At 48.6% G+C, this 21,967-nt stretch overlaps 1 protein-coding gene across 1 annotated transcript; it reads left to right on the forward strand.

Annotated features, from left to right (window-relative positions):
• Positions 1 to 8,512: 8,512 nt before the first annotated feature.
• GM2A (ganglioside GM2 activator) lies at positions 8,513 to 21,798 on the forward strand. Its single transcript, XM_022590194.3, has 4 exons — positions 8,513 to 8,699; positions 13,799 to 13,960; positions 19,412 to 19,594; positions 19,933 to 21,798. The coding sequence occupies exons 1-4, from the start codon at positions 8,610 to 8,612 to the stop codon at positions 20,086 to 20,088; spliced, it is 591 nt and encodes a 196-aa protein (XP_022445902.1). The 5' UTR covers positions 8,513 to 8,609; the 3' UTR covers positions 20,089 to 21,798.
• Positions 21,799 to 21,967: the final 169 nt, after the last annotated feature.

Below are 21,967 nucleotides of genomic sequence, written 5' to 3' on the forward strand. Positions count from 1 at the left end.
TCTTTAGGATACATCTGTCCTGTAGACTCATGCCGTCTTTCATTAGGATCTTAATTCGCTGCCCAGTCCTTAACGATTTGAAACATTCACATAAAAATCTGGATTTCCAGCTTCTCTTGAAATATCGGGTCTGTCTACACTGGGCCAGTGTGTCAGGAAACAAGAATTGGGTAGCTGTCGCCCCCTGCTGGCAGAATTAACGTAACTACAGGTGGAGGCTGACGCCCTCACATTTCTGCCCAGCCTTGCAGTTGTGCGAGGCACCTGGAGCAATACGAGTGAGTACTCTGCGTGCTGGCAGATTCAGTTTTACAGCCTAGGGTCGGGACATTGGCATTGCTCTGCCCAGCAAATGCTAACATGTTATCGACAACAGCAGTTTTAGTTATCGGACTCTAGCTGATTAGTGTTCAGTTAGCACAGCCTTGAGGTCAGAGGGGACAAGAAAGGGAATAAAGTTTTGGATAGAGAGGGAACTCAGTTTTAGGCGGACTCGGTTTCAACTGTCAAGGTCCCCATGAAGGAATTTTGACCGTGGTGCTGCCTGGCTGAAATCTGTTGCCAGCGCATTGTGAGCCTGTCCCTGAGTCCAGGTCCCAAGCCCTCAGAAAGCACAAGATCCTCATACCCTCCCCCTTAACCCCACCCCTGGTGGGAGTCATCAGACAACTAAGGTTCTTAAGTATTGTCCTCCTTCCTGATAAGTCAGTAGGATTGTCCTTGGTTGAAAAATTACTGGCAAAAACAGTCAGGGTCGGGCTTCCCTGGTGGCGCAGTGGTTGAGAGTCCGCCTGCCGATGCAGGGGACACGCGTTTGTGCCCCGGTGCGGGAATATCCCACATGCCGCGGAGCGGCTAGGCCTGTGAGCCATGGCCGCTGAGCCTGCGGGTCCGGAGCCTGTGCTCCGCAACGGGAGAGGCCCCAACAGTGAGAGGCCCGCGTACCACAAAACAAAAAAACAGAACAGTCAGGGTCTGTTAAATTATCTTTAGCACCACTTTGGAGACAAGCCAAGGGGCAGGGAAGGAATCAGGAGGAAGGGTAGCAAAGGTTGTGCAGACCTGTTCAAAGAACAGGCTTCAGGACAGCCTGCTTGGATTCACCCAGCTCTCCTTGATAAACTCACTGAAGCTAGACACTTCACAGAACCAAAGGATGCTGCATGTGGACTGACCTTCAGACATCATGGAATCCATCCTGCCTCTACAAGCAGTAGGGCGATGAGGTGTAGAGTGAGAACCTGCGAACAGCTGAGGCTTTGTCCTTTCTGCTGGGTTTCAGTAAATAGAGGAAAAGGGGAAAGTTCACCAGATGCCTTCCTTGGAAGGAAATAGCGACTCCATCTGTATCCCAACCCTGCAACTCAGTGGTGGAGACAGTGTCTGGTACTGACCCTTGCTACTCTGTGGTCTTCTGGGTAACAGCCTTGGCCTCAGCATCAGTTTCTTAGAAACGCAAATTCTTGGGCTCTGCCCAGGACATTTTAATGAGATCCCAGGTGTTTTGCATGTGTATTACCACTAGAGAAAAGCTGCTTTAGTCCAGTAGTTCTCCAAGTTGGCTGCACCTTGGAATCCTCTGGGGGTTACTTTAAAAAATGTTGCTGCATGTGTCCCACCATGGGCAGCAGTCTGGGCCTGGGCTCCCAGGTGATTTGTTTAAAGCTCTCCAGGTGCTACAGCCATTTAAAAGAAGGATTTAGGGACATCCCTGGTGGCGCAGTGGTTAAGAATCGCCTGCCAATGCAGGGGACACGGGTTCGAGCCCTGGTCCGGGAAGATCCCACGTGCCGCAGAGCAACTAAGCCCATGCGCCACAACAACTGAGCCTGCGCTCTAGAGCCCGCGAGCCACAACTACTGAGCCCACATGCCACAACTACTGAAGCCCGCGCACCTAGAGCCCGTGCTCCGCAACAAGAGAAGCCACCGCAATGAGAAGCCTGCGCACCACAACGAAGAGTAGTCCCCGCTTGCCGCAACTAGAGAAAGCCCGAGCGCAGCAATGAAGACCTAATGCAGCCCAAAATTTTTAAATTAAATAAATAAATAAATAAAAATAAAGCTCTCGAGGTGATTCCAGTGTGTAACCAGCATTGAGAATCACAGCTCCAGGCAAAGGCTCTAATGAGATGAAAATCTGGGGGTATCAAGGCAATGAAAATTTGGGTGGGGCTTCCCACCCTGGGCCCTCCCTTGGCACCTTCCCCAGCCCTGCTGGGCCTGCCCAACCAGTCCAACCCCTGCTCCCCAAGGCACTGTCAGGCCTCCAGCTGCTCTCAGGTTTCAGAAGGGTGAGGTGAGAAAGGGGTTCGTGCTCTTATTAGCTTTGCAATTCTGCCCGGGGGTGTGGCCCTGAGCCGAGAGGCCAGAAACCTGGATTCTCATCCCATTTCAGCTGGGTGGCCTTCGGCAAGGTCTGTCCCTCTCTGGGCTTCAATTTCTTGATCTCCAAAATGGGCTAGTCAGAGGAAATTGAAATAACTTCTAGTGTTCCTTCCAGTTTTCTACTATGTAGACAGACTCTCAAAGTTGAAAGGGAACTTGGAGGTCATCTAGTTTAATCGGACCTTGATACAAATGGGGAAACTGAGGCCCGGTAAGGTTAAAGGCATTGTTTAAGTCAGAAATACCATTACCTTGGCTTCCTTGATGGCGCAGTGGTTAAGAATCCGCCTGCCAATGCAGGGGACATGGGTTTGAGCCCTGGTCCGGGAAGATCCCACATGCCGCGGAGCAACTAAGCCCGTGTGCTACAACTACTGAGCCTGTGCTCTAGAGCCCACGAGCCACAACTACTGAGCCCGTGTGCCACAATGACTGAAACCTGTGCGGCTAGAGCCCGTGCTCCGCAACAAGAGAAGCCACCACAATGAGAAGCCCATGCACCGCAATGAAGAGTAGCCCCCGCTCGCCACAACTAGAGAAAGCCCGCACACAGCAACAAAGACCCAATGCAGCCATAAATAAATAAATACATTTATATATAAAAAAAGAAATACCATTACCACTGAGAGAAAATTTTTGACTTCAATGGAAAACTCTTCATTGTCTAGAGCATACCCTTCTACGTATCTACTTCTGGTTCTATGGAGACTCTGTGTCTGTCATTGAAGGTTATCTACATCTGAAGTTGTAGATAACCCATAACAATAGAAAATAATCTTTGCCTATAGACATTTCATTTTTGTCCTGTGGAGGTTAAATTGACTTCCCTCCCCCACTATGGAAGAGGCCGATTTTGCCTCCATTTCTACTTTTATCTCAATATTCCTGATCCATACTTGTGTTTGTTCTTTGAACTCTCCTTTGCACTGGTTGTAACATCTCACAGTTTCCCTCACTGAAGGAGTTAAAAATAAAATCACTACTGCATGCTCATTTCATATCTGTATGAGAGTTATGATTTTACCTTCTTTTTAAAAATTACCCTTGGGCTTCCCTGGTGGTGCAGTGGTTAAGAATACGCCTGCCAGTGCAAGGGACATGGGTTTGAGCCCTGGTCCGGGAAGATCCCACATGCCGCGGAGCAACTAAGCCCGTGAGCCACAACAACTGAGCCGGTGCTCTAGAGCCCATGCTCCACAACAAGAGAAGCCACCGCAATGAGAAGCCCGCGCACCGCAACGAAGAGTAGCCCCCGCTCGCCGCAATTAGGGAAAGCCTGCACGCAGCAAAGAAGACCCAACTATATGTATATAGTTTCTGAATCAGAAACTAAGACATTGTAAACCAACTGTACTTCAATTAAAAAAAAAAGTAAAAATTCTAAGAAACGCCACATAGACAAACAAATGATATTTGAGGCTTGTGTTGCTGTCTGTGACGTCTTCACATGCATTTGAGGTGGTAAGCATTCCTCACTAAATCTGAAATTGAGCAGGACCCTGCGGGACACTCCCGGGTACAACAACCTTTCCATGTCCCCCGTTTCCTGTTTGTAGAAAAAGGGTTTTAGTCTCCTAGACCTTCCCTGAGTTCCAAAGAGCAGATTCAAGCAGCTACTAATCAGGGAAGTGAGGGAGTGCAAAAACAAAGGAAAAGCGCCAACAAAAAGTAGTTCAGTGATGAAACAGAGTCCTAGCTTCTCAGGGGATGTACACAACAATCTGACACGTGTCTTTGAGTTGTTCTGCAAGAACTAAGGCTCCCACCCAGATGGAGGATGGTGAGGACATGCTGAGACCCCAGACTGGTCAGAGCCAGGAGGCTGATGGTTGAGATTCCTGGGACACCACCCTGTGACCTCACTACCGACCAATCAGAAGAAAGTCATGCACCCTGCAGCCGGCATCCAAATGTTGCCTTTAAAAACTATTCCCTGAAAACCACTGGGAGGTTCTGGTCTTTTGAGCAGGCGCTGCCTATTCACCTTGCTTGGCCCTGCAATAAAACTTTCTCAGCTCCACACTCCAATGTTTCGGTTTGTTTGGCCTCACTGTGTGTCAGGTGCGTGACCTTTGGGTTCAGCAACAAGGGCGCTTCCCACACCAGGCTTTACGCTCACACTGGGTCTCCAACCACACACAAGCAAGGCTGGGAGGTCATCCTGAGCCGTGTTATTCCAGGGCTCAGACCCAGTTGCTCCTCCAGGAAGCCCATGATGATGAACATTAGAGTGGCAACAACTTTCAAGTTGCAACCCATCACTCCTAAAATGTGGGTTCTTCACGGATAATGGTCTTGTTTTAGTAATTGCCACTTTTGTTTGTTTTTTTGTTTTTTGGCCGCACCATGCAGCATGCGGGATCTTAGTTCCCGACCAGGGATCGAACCCGCGCCCCTTGCAGTGGAAGCGTGGAGTCTTAACCACTGGAACACCAGGGAAGTCCCGTAATTGCCACTTTTATGTACGTGTGCGTCTATTGTATGCCAGGTGCTTTATGTCAACCTCGGTCATACATTTGAATCATCTGGGATTAAAAACAAAAACGAAAACCAACCTTGGGTCCCACCTCCAGAGATTTAGGTGTAGTTGGTCTGGAGTATGGCCTGGCGACTGGGAATTGTAAACGCTCTGCAGAGAAGTGCAGTGTGCAGTCCTGGCTAAGAATGATGGCCTGATGGTCTGGACCATTTAAAATTTTACAATGACTCTTCTCCCAGATGTTTCTATTTCTCCCAGATGGTCTGAGAGTTATTAGACTCAAGAATGCTGACCACCTGCACTTTGTATTACTTTAACCTGATTTCTTGTCTTTGGGTATTAATACTCTTGGATAGTATCTTGTTTGTCTTATCAACTAAGAAAAAAAAAACCAACCAATCAAACAAACCCAAAAATGAGAGTTGTGAGTTTCAGTTTTCTTTGGGGACTTACTGAGGACTGTAGCCGAGGAGACAGTCTCTCAGTCCTGAGGAACTGCTCTGAAGAGGTGGAGGGAGTTGGGGGAGAGGTCAGTATATGTGTAATTCTGGTGTAAGTGTTCATGCAATCAAGCACACATCTCGGTAGAAGGTTGCTGCTAGTCACAAAGAACAGATATCTCAGTCAATGGTTTTACTGCTTTTCTAATTACAGGAAGATGCAAGAATCAGGTTCATAAAAATTCCTCCTGAACATATCTAACTATCTAAAGGCCTGTTCTATCAGTTTTCCCAAAGCACAGTGTCTCAGCATACTCTCCTCCCTGAGCCCCTTTCAGGCTGCACTGTAGGTAGAACTGGATGGTGGGCAACATTCTTTGTTTTACTCTTTACTTGCTGATTACTTTTCTTGAATAGACCCTAGTTTTTGCGGAGGTGGGGTAGGGTTATAGGAATAGGGGCAGGGCCTTTATTTTATCTGACTTGAATCTATAAATATTTTTTGAATGAGTGAATAGCTTAGTACTGGGAGGTAGTTTGTTGTTGTTATTATTATTATTATTAATCCTTGTTTTGCAAATGAGGAAAGTGAGCCCAGAAAGGTTAAGGCCCCTGCTCAGGCTCTTACAAGACAAGCCTGGGTCTGCCTGACTGGAAGCAAGCACTCTGAACAAGCTACTGTCCTGTTCTTTCTTGCATCTTCCTTATGGTCTTGGTTTCCAGTCACTGTGTCTCTGGCTTTGCACAATCTCCTCCAAAGCCCTCCAGATGGAGATGTCAGGCACTCTGATTCCCAAGGGATGTGCCCCCTCATTGAGGGGTTCTCCTAAGTGGCCAGGAGATTTGACCTTTTACTGCCCAAGACCATTGACTTCTTGTGTGAAGGAGTGTGCCTGAGGCTGAGAGAATGGAGACTTTAGGAGCTGGGAGGAAATGATGTAGGGCTGCACCCCGAAGTCCTGCAGTCCTTGCAGTTGCCCAGCCATGAGACTGAAGAAAGAACCCAGAGGGAGTCAGGGACAGAGGCATCAACTATTGGACAGGGAATCTTGCAAGTCAGAGGCAAATGTCCTGGAACGACCCCCCACTGTGTACGGATGGCAGCTGGCAGGGCACAGCTGCAATCTCCGCTACACAGGGGAGGAGGAGGCTATTAGCTACAGGGGGCATGACGTCAGAAGGGCTCCTTAGTTGCCAGGGGGACTGTTGGAGCCTCCCCCCCACCCAGCTCTTTGGGTTAGTAACCCTTGCAAGGGGGCCACTGTTTCCTGTTGATAACTGAACATACTGGAGCCGTTCTACTTAGAGGACTAGAAACATCATTAGCTGGGTGTCCAGCCGATCATGCAGGTAGTTGCTGATTAACCTTTCACCTGATACATATACACAATGGAATATTACTCAGCCATTAAAAAGAATGAAATAATCCCATTTGCAGCAACATGGATGACATGGAGATTGTCAGTCATACTGAATGAAGTTAAGTCAGACAGAGAAAGAGAAATATCAAAGGATATGCGGAATCTAAAAAGAAATGATACAAATGAACTTATTTACCAAACAGAAACAGACTCACAGACTTAGGAAATGAACTTATTGTTACCAGTGGGGAAGGGTGAACAGAAGGGATAGTTAGGGAGTTTGGAACTGACAAAATAAAGGCCCTGCCCCCATTCCTATAACCCTACCCCACCTCCACAAAAACTAGGGTCTATTCAAGAAAAGCAATCCGCAAGTAAAGAGTAAAACAAAGAATGTTGCCCACCATCCAGTTCTACCTACAGTGCAGCCTGAAAGGGGTTCAGGGAAGAGATTAGGATGAGACACTCTGTGCTCTGGGAAAACTGACAGAACAGGCCTTTAGATAGTTAGATATGTTCAGGAAGAATTTTTATGAACCTGATTCTTGCATCTTCCTGTAATTAGAAAAGCACTAAAACCATTGACTAAGATATCTGTTCTTTGTGACTAGCAGCAACCTTCTACCGAGATGAGATGTGTGCTTGATTGCATGAACCCTTTCATTAGTTTGACACCTCTTATACCTCTGAGGCAACAGCCTCAGGAGAAGTGAGTTCTAGTTTTGCTTCTGCTATGTGACATTGGACAAGTCCTCTCAATCAGGGGGCCTGAAATTGCACTTGTGTATAATGAAGAGGTTGTGCTAGATGAGAGAGGGAAGGGATTATCAGAATGGGAGGAAGGTGTGCAATTAGAAAAGCATATTAAAAGATCAGGTAAAGTCTAGAGCTTAGTTAATACATCAATGCTGGTTCCTAGTTTTTATAAAAAATACCCTTATATCTTAATGTTAACAATGGGGAAACTAGGAGAGCGTTTTGCACTATTTTTGCAACTTTTCTGTAATCTAAAATTAATTCCAAAATTAAAAATTTCTTTTAAAAGATGATTAGGTTGTTTTAAATTCTATTAATGCGTTCATTTACTCAACAAAGATTGCCTATTATGTGTCACATTACTAGTGACCAGAAGTCATGGTTCCACCCCTTGTGGGGTTTACAATCTAGTGGTGATTTGGCAGGAATAGGGTCCCTATTGCTTTTTAAAAAATTAAACCTCAACTACGAAGTGTAGTAGCTTAGGGAAATCTTGGCTGATGAGGTATATATAATCAGAATCCTTGCTCTATCACTTCTTAGCTGTGTGACCTTGGCAAAGCTAACCTGCCTTATCATGTATGTTTCCTCAGCGGTAAAGTGGGGCAAAAAAATGGATTCCCTCGTTAAGTGCTTAACAGCGCTTGCCATGCATTAAAGCACTTACTAAAAATTATCATTATCATTATAATAATTATTTAAAAGACACAGTGATTTGTAACACAGCTAAGGGGAAGCTGAGTATCGACAGGGAGCATGATATTTTTGTCAAGAAGGACTTGGGCGAACGAAAACATGACGGCCCTTCCAGCACTGACGGTTCACAGCGTGAGTTCAGAAACAACAGCCCCGCCCCTCCCTCGCGCTCCGGCCCCACCCCGCCCCGTACTCGACCCGCCCCTTTTCTCCTCAGGCTCTGCCTTCGCCACTGAAGGCGGGGCCTGTCGCCCACGGGCGAAGTGCGGGGCTAAAGGAGGAACCTTTGGGGGGGCGGATCCGGGAGAGCTCTGTCCAATCCCCGGCCCCGAAATCTCAGATCCGGAGGGGGCGGGACGCACGGGGAAGTGGCCGCGCTCAGCTTTGCATAGCAATGCACAGCTTTGCATAACCAATACAGGCAGGCATTTAAAGGCGTCGTCGCCTCCACGAACCTTGTAGTTAACCCGGTGAGGACTCACCCTTTGCGATGAACCCTCTGATGCAGGCCCCTCTCCTCATCTCCCTGGGCTTGCTTCTCGCCGGCCCAGCGGCTGCTGCACGCGTCTTCTCGAACCGGGTGAGCATCCTATCCTTTAGGAGGCTGCTTCCAGCATCCCAGCCCAGCTCGGGATGTGCGGGCTGGGGTGGGATATGGGGGTGGCCTCTCCGGTCTCTAGAATTACTTCTTTGCAGCAGAGCCTCCCAAAGTCACTAACTGTGGGACTCTGAGTGGGTCCTTCGCTCTCTGCGGGTTTCAGTTTCCCCATCTGTACAGAGGGGTGGGCTGTAAGGCTTTGCTCTGCTCCAGACTGTTTTGGAAGGGTTAATCTCAGTCCCGTCTGTACTCCTGTCCTCCTGTCCTCCTTCCAAACGTCTGAGTGAAATTTTACGGAACTGCAAGACCAAGGCTCTAATCCCAGGCCCAGAGACGCAGCCCCGTTTACGTGCCCTCTCTTTTCCGCCATGAAAATGCCTGGAACCTTTCCCCTCCCCTCTGTACTGCTCTGAGGCGCTGCTCCTCCTCGTGGGTGGGTGGGTTTGAGAGGCTTTTCAGGCCAGAAGGTCCATACTTGCTCCTCTGGCGACAAAGGTGCAGCCCTGCTCCTGGGTGTGAGGCATGAAGAGGCAACAGCCTACAAGCTTCTCCCTTATCTTCTCAGACACCCTGTGCTCCAGACCCTGGGGAAGGGGAAGTTCTGTCATTCTGAGAAGTAGAGAAGCCTAGTTCCATGGCCTCTTTGCTGCATACCTGGGGGCCAGACACTTGGTATCTCTGGCAGCAGTCAAAGAGAGACGCCCAGCCTAGGTCCCCTCCTGCCAACCTCCTTGGAAATATTTGTCAGAGCCAGGAACAGGGCGGTGTGAGGGAAAGTGGGATAGGACTAGGAGGCTTGGCTTCTGATTCCTCCTCTGTCTCTAATCCATGGGAGTGGCATTTGGGTTCCTTAAGCCTTGGTCTCCTTATCTGTACAATGGGCTGGATAGTGCCAACCTGCCTGTCTTTGATGGTTGTGGGTGAAGAGAAATGCTTCCGTGGATGGAAAAGCTCTTATATCTTAAACTCATAAAGTGATAGAAGCCAGTGGGCTCGGCCTCACCCTGCCCCAGGGGCAAGGAGTCTATTTTGCCTATTGAATGGAGGAGCAAAGAACTCTTGGCCTTATTGTCCCGGAGGGTTCACAGTTAGTCCCTGAGTGTAGGTTGAGAATGTTTCTCTTGGCTCCAGGTCTGACCACTATGAGGTGGTGTGGCTAAGTCTGGAACCAGTCCTACATCCCCGCTCTCCTACACGTCTTGGCTGTGGATGCCGTCCCAGACCAGAGGGTCTTACGCTGGCAGTTTTAGAGAGGCCATGAGACATCAGGGAGTTCACCCACCTTACCCAGCCCCATAGGGGATAGGAGACTCATCTGAGATTACACAGCAAGGGGCACTTTCCATTCTTATCTGCTATCACGGGGTCTCCTCTGGGCTCATGTGATTCGGAACCCTTACCCTGAAACCCTGGGCCACATGAAGGCTGTGGGGTGATCGTGAGTGTTTGAGCATCAGGAAACCGGGAGTTCCAGTTCCTCCAAAAGCATTAACCCAGTCTCATGCCCCTGGGCTGTGGTGATCCTTAGATAAAAGGGGAGAATGTCTAGCCCCAGGCTGGGTGCAAAATGGGTACTTAATAGACTCTCTGATAACTGTCTAATGTCATTTATTATGCACATACTATGTGCTATGTGTTGAGCCAGGTGCTTTGCTCATTATTTCCCTAATAAACATTTTTAGGGGAGTAATTTTAGACTTACAGAAAAGTTGCAAAGACAGTACAGAGTTCCCACACACTCCTCACTCAGTTTCCCCTAATGTTAACATTTTGTATTACCATGGTACATTTGTCAAGACTGAGAAACCAGCTTAGGTACATTACCACTAGCTAAACTCTAGACTTTACTTGAATTCTACCAGTTTTCCCATTAGCATCCTCTTTCTGTTCCAGGATCCTGTCTCGGGCACCACATTGCATGTGTTATCCTGTCTCCCCAGTCTCCTCTGGTCTGTGACAGTTTCTCAGACTTGTGTTTTCATGGCCGTGACCGTGTTGAGGAGTTGTGACCTGTACTTTCTGTATACAAACTTCTCACTCTTACAGTAGCCCTGTGAGAAGATATAGTTATGCCCATTTAATATATGAGGAAATTGAGCCTCAAGAGGGGTCAACTGACGCATGTTCTCAGCTAGTGAGAGTGGCTGAGGTATGGTTTTAATCCAGGTCTGTGATTTGGACGCATATTTCTGCCTCCACAGCTGTGCCTTTGCCCTCTGCCATACGTTGCATCTTCCCACATGTTAGCCTAGGCTGGGATGACAAATATCTGGTGGCAGGCCTGCCCTTAGTGGGCATTGCTAACACATCATGCTTCCTTTTCCGGATGAGCCTGGACTCAGCTGCAGAATTCACTGCGACAGAAGCCTCTAGTCAGCCATCGAGAAACCACCTTGTTAAGTCTCCCCAGAGCCTGAGGGCAGGAGGAGCGGGGTACTCTGGACACTTCCTCCAGCCTGGAATCAATCCTCGCTGTGAATCAGGCTGCCTTGGAATTTGTGAAAGCAGCTCTAGAAAATGGCTAGTCCTCCTACCCACCCTCCAGCCCAGCTCTTAATCCCAGGCATGCTTTCGTTTGATAGTGGCCTTCTAATTGATCTCCCGTGTTCTAAACTTAACCCTCTGCAGTCCATTCTCAACCATAAACCAGAGCGTGGCCCTCTCCTGCAATGGTGTTCCATTGCACATATAGGAAATCCAGCCTCCTGAGGATGACCTATGAGGTCTGGCAGGAATTAAATGACCCTGCCACCCCTCTAAGCTTACTTGGGTGCCTCATCCACTACATCTAGCCCACTGGCCTTGCAGGGCCCAGAGCAGCTGAGCATCTTCCCAGTGCGGGGCCTTTGCCCATGTTCCCTCTGCCTGAACATTCTTTCAGTACTTGCGTGGCTGACTCCTCATCCTGCAGGATTATAACTTCCTCATCACCCTATTTAAGTGAGTCTTGTTACTCTCAACACGACCCTCTGTTTGTCTCTTTTATGGCACCCAGAGATCATAGTGGGTCACAGTTATTTACATTGGACTGTAAGCTCCTCACCCCAGGGCAGGCACATTTCTAATTGTTTACCTCTGTGAACAGCCCTTGGCCCCGGGCCTGTGATCACTGTTTCATAAATATCTGTGGAATGAATGTTGAAGGAAACATTTGTTGGTACCTACCCTGTCTAAGGGGCTGTGGGGAATGCAGGGATGAATCAGGCCTTTCTTAGTCATGGCCCAATGCTTCATTCCAAGGGACAGAAGCCCATTTCAAGAAGCTCAAGGGAAGTTTATTCCAGGTATACAAGGAATCTCGTGGAACTAATGGCAGGAAGTAGCGGCTGGGATGTCTAATGGCTGTCATTTAGGGAGCCGGCTCATGCTTTGTGCCTGGCATTGTGTCATGAGCTTTATGTACATGCTCTCACCCTCGCACCAGGTCTGGGAGGGAAGTAGAAATGACTGCACTTAAAAGATGTGGAAGTTGCAGCTCCAAAGGGGAACCTGGCCTGTAGAGTCACATGATATGGGGGTCGAGCTATGATTTCAAGCCATGTCTGCCAACTAAAGCCTTGATTTACCTATATCTTAGTCTAAAACCATGCCCCTGGCTGTCCCCCCTCACTGCCTATTTAGATAGGGGGCCGGAGGCAGGGGGCGACTCTGTTCTCTTTTCCACAGACCAGCAGAGCCCTTAGTTCTTGTCCCTTTGGCTTGGTCATGAGTCTAGGTGTTCTGGCTCTGACTTAAAGTTTATGACCCCATGACAGCTCAAAGCCCAAAGTCCTCTGAATGATTTTGCCTCTGTCTCACTTCCCAAATTGGAGGCAGAGAGAATCTGTCCACCTGGCCTGGGTTAAGTATTCTCTTTTGGCCCATCTACCTGTGGCTGTGTTGATGACGGGGGTCAACTTGGGGACATGGTACTGGCAGGTTTTCCTTCTAAGATGGGATGTGCATGGTGGGAATGCTGAAAGTCTCTCGCAGGTGGCCTTCAGGGGGCTGGGAAAGGTGTGAGTGGGTGGGCAGAGTCTGCATGGTATAGGAAGTGTTAAAGATCATAGACAGGGTTCTGTGGGAGTGGGGAGTCAGTGGTCATGTGTAGTTGGACGCGATGGTGGAATCAGGAATCAGGAGACCTCTTGGGGGATGTGGAGGAAGAGGAGGAGATATGGCTCAGCAGAGGGGAGGGGAAGGACGTGGGGTGTGGGACAGGGCAGGGCATGCGCAATGGGAGTTAAGAAAGCACTGGTTAGGGCTTCCCTGGTGGCGCAGTGGTTGAGAGTCCACCTGCTGATGCAGGGGACACGGGTTCGTGCCCCGGTCCGGGAAGATCCCACATGCCGCGGAGCGGCTGGGCCTGTGAGCCATGGCCGCTGAGCCTGCGCGTCCGGAGCCTGTGCTCCGCAACGGGAGAGGCCACAACAGTGAGAGGCCCGCGTACCGCAAAAAAAAAAAAAAAAAAAAGCAAGCACTGGTTAGGATTGTGCAAGTTTGTTCACTAGGGATTGTTCATCAACAGATGGCCCACTGGGGATCTTTTCAGGTGTGTCCTAGTCCCTCCCTGGGCTAATTGTGCCTCCTTGAGGGTAGGGTGTTAGATGTTGTTATGTTTCCCACTGTGTTTTGTGTTCCCTATTGTTCCTGGCCCTGGATTGGGCCTGGGCTGTGACGTGAATAAGGTTCTGGGTGTGGGCTGCAAAGCCGAATCCTCCAAAAGCCTCCCTCTAAGGAGATGCCAAGACTAGTTGGAGAGGAGTGGAGAGCAGGGAGGTGAGAGATCAGAGAAGGTATCTACCAAAGGTGGATATGGTTAGTCTCCTATTTTGAAGTCCAAGGTCTGTGATTCTGTGCTCTATAGTTCACGGCACACTTTTGGGAGATTGTCTTTTAGTTTAGTCCTGCCTATGAAATGGGTAGGACCGATGTTATTCCAGGTTTACAGATGTGGAGTTGCAGATGAAGCTCATAGAGGGCAGGTACCTCGCCGACGGGCACACTGTCAGTAAGCTGCTCTGTTAAACCTTCTAAACTGTGACAGTTCCTTTTGTCAACTTTTCTTTTCTCTTCTTTTCTTGCTGCCTTATTGTCCTTAGCTCTCCCAGCTCAGTAGCTTTTCCTGGGATAACTGCGATGAAGGGAAGGACCCTGTGGTGATCAACAGCCTGACTGTGGAACCTGACCCCATTGTCATTCCTGGGAACATGACCGTCAGTGCTGAGGTCAGGACCACTGCGTACCTCAAAGATCCTCTGAAGGTGAGCCCAGGGGTGGGCAGGTTCAGGGAGGTGCTGGAGGGAAGGTGCTATGGGCCAGAGGGAGGGCCCTGAGGCATGTATGCTCAGGGAACTGAATAATTTTGGAATCCTGGAATCCCAGAGCAGCAAAAGAAGCATAGATTTGTTAAATGTCCTTTCATAAGTTTATTTGCCTTTTGTGTTTTTGTTTAGGAATAACCAGTTCATTCATGCCTGTTGCCTGCTTTGGGGGTGGGTATTTGCATGTTTTCATACAGAACAATAGAAACTTTCTGTGTATCCATTGCAACTCCATATATTGTAGTCCTTTCCTCACTGGTTTGCATCGCTACCTTTATACCATATTATTATTTTTTTTTAATATTTATTTGGCTGCATCAGGTCTTAGTTGCGGCATGCGGGCTCTTCATTGCAGGGCGCAGGGCTTCTCTCTAGTTGTGGCACGCGGGCTCCAGAGCATGTGGGCTTAGTAGTTGTGACATATACTGTATTCTTGTATGCCTTCAGCCTGTCCTGGTGCAGATCTCTTCTGGTACCAGTTCCCTTTTGACTCTTTAAAAGGATTTCTGATTTGGAATCTGTGTACCTGAAACTACCCTTTGACTTGGTTAATCACAGCCCCTACCTCATACATTTCTCTGAGCGATTACTGAGTTAATAACATGGATAGTTCCTTGCACAGGGCCTGGCACACAAGACCAGCTCGGTACATGTTAGCCCTTGTTAATATTTCCGTTAGTATCAATCTCTTCCTGTGGCTTCTTTGACCCAGACAGAGTCCTGTACGTGCAAGCAGCTCTCAGGCTTTGCTTTGCCCAGCACCTCTTCCCAAGTCTTCTCCAGGCTAGGTCACTGCATTTTCTTTAGCTGTTCTTCAAGTGATTTTCTACCAGGGTCACATTTCTACACTACCTCCACTGAGTCTGGAGCAAAGAGCTCTTTAGCGAGCTGGCCATCATGCTTGCTCTTCTGCCACTGCCATGCAAACTGCAGACGTTTCCAAGAACACTGATGCAGTACAACTGACTTGGAAGGAAAAAGCTGGTGAACTCCTTTTTCTTCCCCCAGCCTTTTTCTGGCTTCTTTGTAGGCCATTAAGATGGGTTCCCCCCCACCCATTTTCTATTATAGATCTTCCTCAACTTACGTCCCAGTGAACCTAGCATAAGTTGAAAAATCTCGTTAAGTCGAAAATGCATTTAATACACCTGACCTACGAAACATCACAGCTTAGCCTCGCCTACCTTAACCACACTCAGAACATGTACATTAGCCTACAGTTGGGCAAAATCATTTAACACAAAGCCTATTTTATGATAAGGTGTTGAATATTGAATACTGTACTGAAAGTGAAAACCAGAATGGTTGTCTGGGTACAGAATGGTTTAAGTTGTTTACCCTCGTGATCGCATGGTTGATTGGAAGCTGTGGCTTCCTGTCACTGCCCAGCATCACCAGAGAGAATGGTACTACGTATTGCTAGCCCTGAAAAAGATCACAATTCATAACAGGAAGTACAGTTTCTACTGAATGTGTATTGTTTCTGTACCACCGTAAAGTTGAAAAATTGTAAGTTGAACCATCATCAGTCTGTACTTTATTACCTGTCATAGACTTGGGCCATTGAGCTTTTTAAAATTGGACTCAGATTCCCACTGCCCCTTCCCTTCCTCCTACATTTCTCTTATGTATATAGTTTTGATTTGGTTCCTTTATCTTTTTAGGGTATGTGCATACTAGCTATTAAATGAAAGCCTCTCACCACTTGGGTAGGAGAAAAGACGATGAGTCTCCTTTTACAGATAAGGGACACTGAAGCTCAGAGAAGGATGCAACTTGCCCCAGGTCAGCATTCAAGGCTGGTGTCCTTATCTGTCTAATGTTTCCTATTCCTGAGCTCTTTCTGGCAGGGAGGTGGAATTAGTGCTTGGAGTTTTAGCAGGGGAGTATGCCAAGACTTTCCCCTTGACAGCAAAGAACCCCACCCCCCAGGAGAGCTGCTAGGATGCAAGCACTGTATGAGCCTGAAGGGCTCTTAAGGTTAATGGCTTCTCTTCTTGTTACTGGGGCCCAGAGAGGAGTGACTGGTCCAGGCTACGCACCTGTTAGTGGCAGGAGAGAAACCTCCTCCTCTTCTGACCTTGCTGAAGTGAAATCTCTTCAATCAAAAGTCCCATTTGGGGCTTCCCTGGTGGCACAGTGGTTAAGAATCTGCGTGCCTGGAGCCCAAGCTCTGCAACAAGAGAAGCCACTGCAGTGAGAAGCCCGGGCACTGCAACGAAGAGTAGCCCCCGCTCGCCGCAACTAGAGAAAGCCCACGTGCAGCAATGAAGACTCAACACAGCCAAAAATAAATAAATTAAATCAATTAAACAAAAAATTAAGAGGAAAAAAAAGTCCCATTTGGAACCTGGATGGACTTGATGCCAGCTACAATTTTTAGAAGTTGGATGCGCCAGATTCTGTGAGCCGTGGGCAAGGTTAGAGTCTGTCCAGGAACGCCTTTTTCTTTTGATGTGTTCCACAGGATTTGGCATAATTTAGAACTCCCTTCTTTGAGCTCTCAAGTTCCAGCCTCTGAGACCTTGGTTTCCCCATCCTCAGGAATCGTAAATTGCTACAACATTTGGCATGTACACTTATTTCAGGCTTTTAGACACATAGCTTTCAGCCCTGATGGTTTACCTTTTTTTTCCCCTCTAAAGTCCTGTACCTGCAATGCCCCTGCCTGAGCCCTGTGATTGAGATATAACTGCCCCTTCCCTGATCTCATCAAAATGTCTCCCCTTCAAGTCAGTTGCTAACAGTGGGTCTTTTTTTTTTTTTAATTTATTTATTTTATTTTTGGCTGCATTGGGTCTTTGTTGCTGTGTGTGGGCTTTCTCTAGTTGCAGCGAGCGGGGGCTACTCTTCGTTGCGGTCCATGTGCTTCTCATTGCAGTGGCTTCTCTTGTTGTGGAGCACAGGCTCTAGGAACGTGGGCTTCAATAGTTGTGGCATACAGGCTCAGTAGTTGTGGCTCGTGGGCTCTACAGCGCAGGCTCAGTAGTTGTGGCGCACAGGCTTAGTTGCCCCACGGCATGTGGGATCTTCCTGGACCAGGGCTCGAACCCGTGTCCCCTGCACTGGCAGGCGGATTCTTAACCACTACACCACCAAGGAAGCCCCTATCAGTGGGTCTTTATCTAGAGCCTTGTGTGCCTAGCCCTGAGCTAGAGGCCAAGAGAAAAGTCATTGTTTTCAACTTGCAAGAAACTTGGACTCTTAGGATGTCAGAACTGGTAGGTCTCTTCAAGATCATGAGATCCAAATACTCCATGGTCAAGATGGTCAAGATGGAGGAGCAGAGGCCTGAGGGGGGAAGGGACTTGCCCAAGCACCCTGGTGGGTACAGGGATCATGATTCCATTACCCGTCAGTGCCTCTGTCTGTCTTGTGGAACCAGGTCCCATGACACAGGGGTTTATTTAGGTTGAGCGGTGGAGGTGCTAAGGTAGTCCTGGAGTAGAGGGATTGATGGTCCTTTATTACTCAGCTTTGCTTGAATTTTTTTTTTTTTGCCCACGCCGCACGTCTTGTGGGATCTTAGTTCCCCAACCAGGGATTGAACTCGGGCCCATGGCAGTGAAAGCACCAAGTCCTAACTACTGGACCGCCCAGGGAACTCCCCCTGCTTGCTCTTCTGAGCCATATGAACAAGTAGACTGAGAACAAGGACTAGAAAATCAGCCATGGTTTGTAATCCCCAAACGGCAGGCATGGCTGTTGCCTTAAGTTCGGGGTGCCCCCGCTGAGTACCTCCTGTGCTGTGCTTGTCCTGGCTGGGGGAGGCCTGGCTCCTGGTGGATGCAGCCCCACAGGCTTCCAGTGTGGTGGGAGGAGCCCAGGCAGGACTTGGTCCCCGCTGGTCCCCTCAGCTGGGTGTTCTTTCTTGTTCAGGGCAGAACTGGCTCAACCATTTTCATTGGGGTGTTAGCAAAACAAGGAGGGGTATGGAGGGGAGAAGTCCAGCAGGAAGTAATTTTTGGATTTCAGGCACTATGCTAAGTGTTTGACAGGCATTGTCTCACTCAGTGGGACCTTGTGAGAGAGGCAGACACTCTTAAAATATCCCATTTTGGAGATAAGGGAATGGAGACAGAAGAAATTCCCCAAGGGCACAAGAGTAGGAAGTGGCCGAAGTAGCATTCTACTCCAGGCCCTCAGCTCTTTCTAGGCAAAGGGGTTGAAGCAGGCTTGGCAGGAGAGGAGACAGGAGGGCTGGGAGGGGACCGTGCATGACTCGGGGTGGGGAATAACATTTGGGTCAGCAGAGTGGGATGAGGCAAATTTGAGTTTGTCCACTCAGGATACAGGCTGCACGGACTTATCCCTTCCTCCTGGACCTGGATCCTGACACCTGGGGCAGTTGGAAGACTGAGTCCACAGCCTGGGGAGCCAGCCTGAGTCCAGCAGCCTCAAGGGGAATAGTGCCCATCCAGGATTTGTCTCTTAGAAACAAAAGCCCTGAATCAAGTGAGCTTGGAGGCTGGGATTCATAGAATGCTGTGATGTTACAACCGAGAGTGGTTTCCTGCCATTACACCCACAGAGAATCAGACTTCCTCCTGCCCTTTCCCGACACTTTTCCCTGACACCTTTGGGGGGATACGATCATGGTCCCTAAGGCACCACTCATTTGGCTCTTAGGCAGCTAACACGTAGTGAATGCTTAGCCCGTGCCATGCACAACTGGTCAGCCCCCACCTCCAGAACAGGAGCAGAATCGTGGCAGCATAGAGGTGTGAAGTACTCACAGGTCTCCCCATCCAGCTTCTCTCTGGGTGCAGGAGTCCTTTAGTAGCTTCCGCAACAGGGTCCAGGCAGCCCATCTCTTCTTGAGGTAGTTCCATCTGTTGTAACTTCACTATGATTGTTAAGATCTAATAGCAATCCCAGAATGATCCCTCTGTAAATTCCTATTGTTTTCAGTTCTGTCTTCTATGGCTGTACAGAGAAAATAGGATCCAAGAATAGCAGATGGGTTTCATCTTGGTAACCAACTCCAATCAGTTGGTGGTAGCTGCCTGAAGTCCTCTGAAGGAAAAGGTTCTGAAGCCAAGATTGGGCTGAGAAGGAAAGTCTAGAAGCAGTGCCACAGTTAGCCAATTAGCAGTTAGATGACAAGTGCATTTCAACTTCAACCAATGGGTAGTGACTACCTAAAGAATTATAAGACTGTGGTTCAGTGCAGGGGGAAAAATGTTACATTTGATTATTAATGTCAGCCACGGGCACAGGAAAGGATAGTGTTGGAGCATGTGCCACAATACTGTCATTTCTCGATCAGAATATCTCCCAGATCCCATCCAATTAAAAACTCTGTTAAAATAAAAGACTGACCTTTTAAAGAGGCAGAGGAACTGGTATGTTTGCCTTGGAATTTTACACTTTCTCCAACTCTCTCACCAGGTGGTACTAACTCTGGAGAAGGAAGTGGCTGGCTTTTGGGTCAAAGTCCCATGTATGGAGCAACTTGGCAGCTGCACCTACGAGAACTTCTGTAATGTGCTTGAAGTGTTAACTCCCGATGAGAATCCCTGCCCAGAACCCCTGCACACCTATGGGCTTCCCTGTCACTGTCCCTTCAAACGAGTAAGTATAGGGAGGGGAGAGCATTCCCACCGTGACTAGAGTAGAGACATGGGGTTTGGAGACATTCTCTTGCAGACCTGGATGTCTGTGGGTGTAAATTGATATGATCTATCCTGAATCACTTATCTTTTGGGGGCCTCGGTTTATCCAACTGTGAATGGGAGACCTGAAGCTCGATCTGACCTCTGGTGTCCTTTTGCTGTCACATTCTATGCTCTACCTGGCTCTTAGGAGAGTGGGAGGAGGGGCGGTTTGCAGCTGCAATCCTAGAGGTCACTCCAGGAGAGAGTCCCATCTGTAGGCTTTCACTGACCTGTGGTCCACTGCCTTTCCCACAGGGTACCTACTCACTTCCCAAGTCTGACTTCTTCCTGCCTGACCTGGAGCTGCCCAGCTGGCTCAGCAGTGGGAACTACCGCTCGAAGACCATCCTAAGCATCAACGGGGAGCATCTGGGCTGTGTCAAAATCTCCGCCTCCCTAAAGGGCAAATAAGGTGGCACCTGCCACAGCAGAATGAAGGGGATGTAGGAAGGCATCCTCTTCTTCTGTCTTACGTTGGCCAAGGCCAGATTCTACTCTCTGTCCTTTCTCAAGCCCCTTTCTACAATGATGACACTCCCCCGCTGAAAGTCATTTTATGCCACCTACAAAATTTTTAGGTGTGGGCCAGCAGCCCTAACCTAAAGGAGAATGAGCCTCGTGGGGTTTTTTGTTTTGTTTTTTTGTTTTGCGGTACGCAGGCCTCTCACTGTTGTGGCCTCTCCCGTTGCGGAGCACAGTCTCCGGACGCGCAGGCTCAGCGGCCATGGCTCACGGGCCCAACTGCTCTGCCTGTGGGATCTTCCCGGACCGGGGCACGAACCCGTATCCCCTGCATCGGCAGGCGGACTCTCAACCATTGCGCCACCAGGAAAGCCCCGAGCCTGGTGGTTTTTGACAGCCCAGGACATCTACTGGGCTGGCCACTGCATTTTCCTCCTCACCCCCATGGCTTTCTCTCTAAGAGCTCAACTCATTTTCTAAATGGTCAAGGAAGGGGGCTAACACGTTTTGTGACCCCACGTTCAGGCTGACCCAGTCTTGGTCTCCGGAAGTACCTTTATGATTTTTCTCATTGATTTTTTGTGTGCATCGCTGACCTAAAAGCGGAGTGAGAGTACTAACAGTTTTCATTTTACTCCCACCCCGCTCTTACAACGAAGGGTCTGAAGGAGTCGATCTCAGTCTGTTCCTCCATTAACGTCTATGATTTAGTATTCTTTTCTAGACTTGCCCAGTTAACAGTGGGGCACAGTGTATCCTGGAGAGGCAGGGCATGTGATGGGAGAGGTATCTGAGAATGCTCTGTGTTTAAGATAGTCTGCGAACTCAGGTACCTGCAGGGCAAAGCGCAAGACATCAGTACGTGATGAGACCACGAGGAACGTGCTGTTTGCCGGCACATCTTCCATTTTTTCCTTTGTATAACATAACTGATCTAAGGCAGCTGCTGCCCAGTCTCGAGCTGGGGGTATAATCAGGGATGTGGGGAGTGGGGTGAGTTGGGAAGGGCACATCTGGTCCGTAGGGACAGCTGCTATCTAGCTATAGCTAGTGAGTACCACAGGAGAGTATGGGCCCAGCATTGCCAAATATTCTCAATTTCTTTTTCACTCGAGAAGCCAGAAATCCAGACTTTTATATGAAATCAATTTTTAAATATTGGCAACAAATTATTTTTTTAAATACTGAGCAGGCAGAAGGGGCCAAACAGACTTGTCACTGGGGAAATCTGGTTGGCTCATGGGTGGCCAGTTCGTGGCCTTGGATATAAGAACATGCATGCCTTGTCCTTTTAACCTTGAGACAACTCCTCCACCACTGTGTCTCCCTCCATCGGGTCAAAGCCATAGTGCCTGACCCTAGAATGCTCCTCCAGTGCTGGGGGAGTGGAGGCGGCCTCAGAGCTGTGAGCTCAGGGATCACGAGGCTGCCTGCCCTGGCCTTGGAGCACTGTCAGGGTGAGTGGGGCAGAGGCTGAACAGGCGGACCCGCCAGCAGCCACTCTGTGGAGCAGGGATCCAGCGAAGAGAGGTGGACTCATGTCACGTGCCTGGCTTTGTTCACTGTCCTGTCCTCTCATGACAACTTAATCACCCATGACCAGCCCCGGGTTCTGGGCTCACATGAAGGCTAGAATTGTAATAAATCTTTTTAACTTGAGGAGAATTCCTCCTTCGTTGTGGCTGCATATTTTCTCATTGATCACATCTCAGGATTTCTTTCTTTTTTTTTTTTAAAACATCTCTATTGGAGTATAATTGCTTTACAATGGTGTGTTAGTTTCTGCTTTATAACAAAGTGAATCAATTATACATATGTTCCCATATCT

This window comes from Delphinapterus leucas, chromosome 3, assembly GCF_059928025.1.
Source record: "Delphinapterus leucas isolate spDelLeu-1000000601 "Yukka" chromosome 3, BTC_Dleu_Yukka2, whole genome shotgun sequence".
Taxonomy (NCBI): Eukaryota; Metazoa; Chordata; class Mammalia; order Artiodactyla; family Monodontidae; genus Delphinapterus; species Delphinapterus leucas.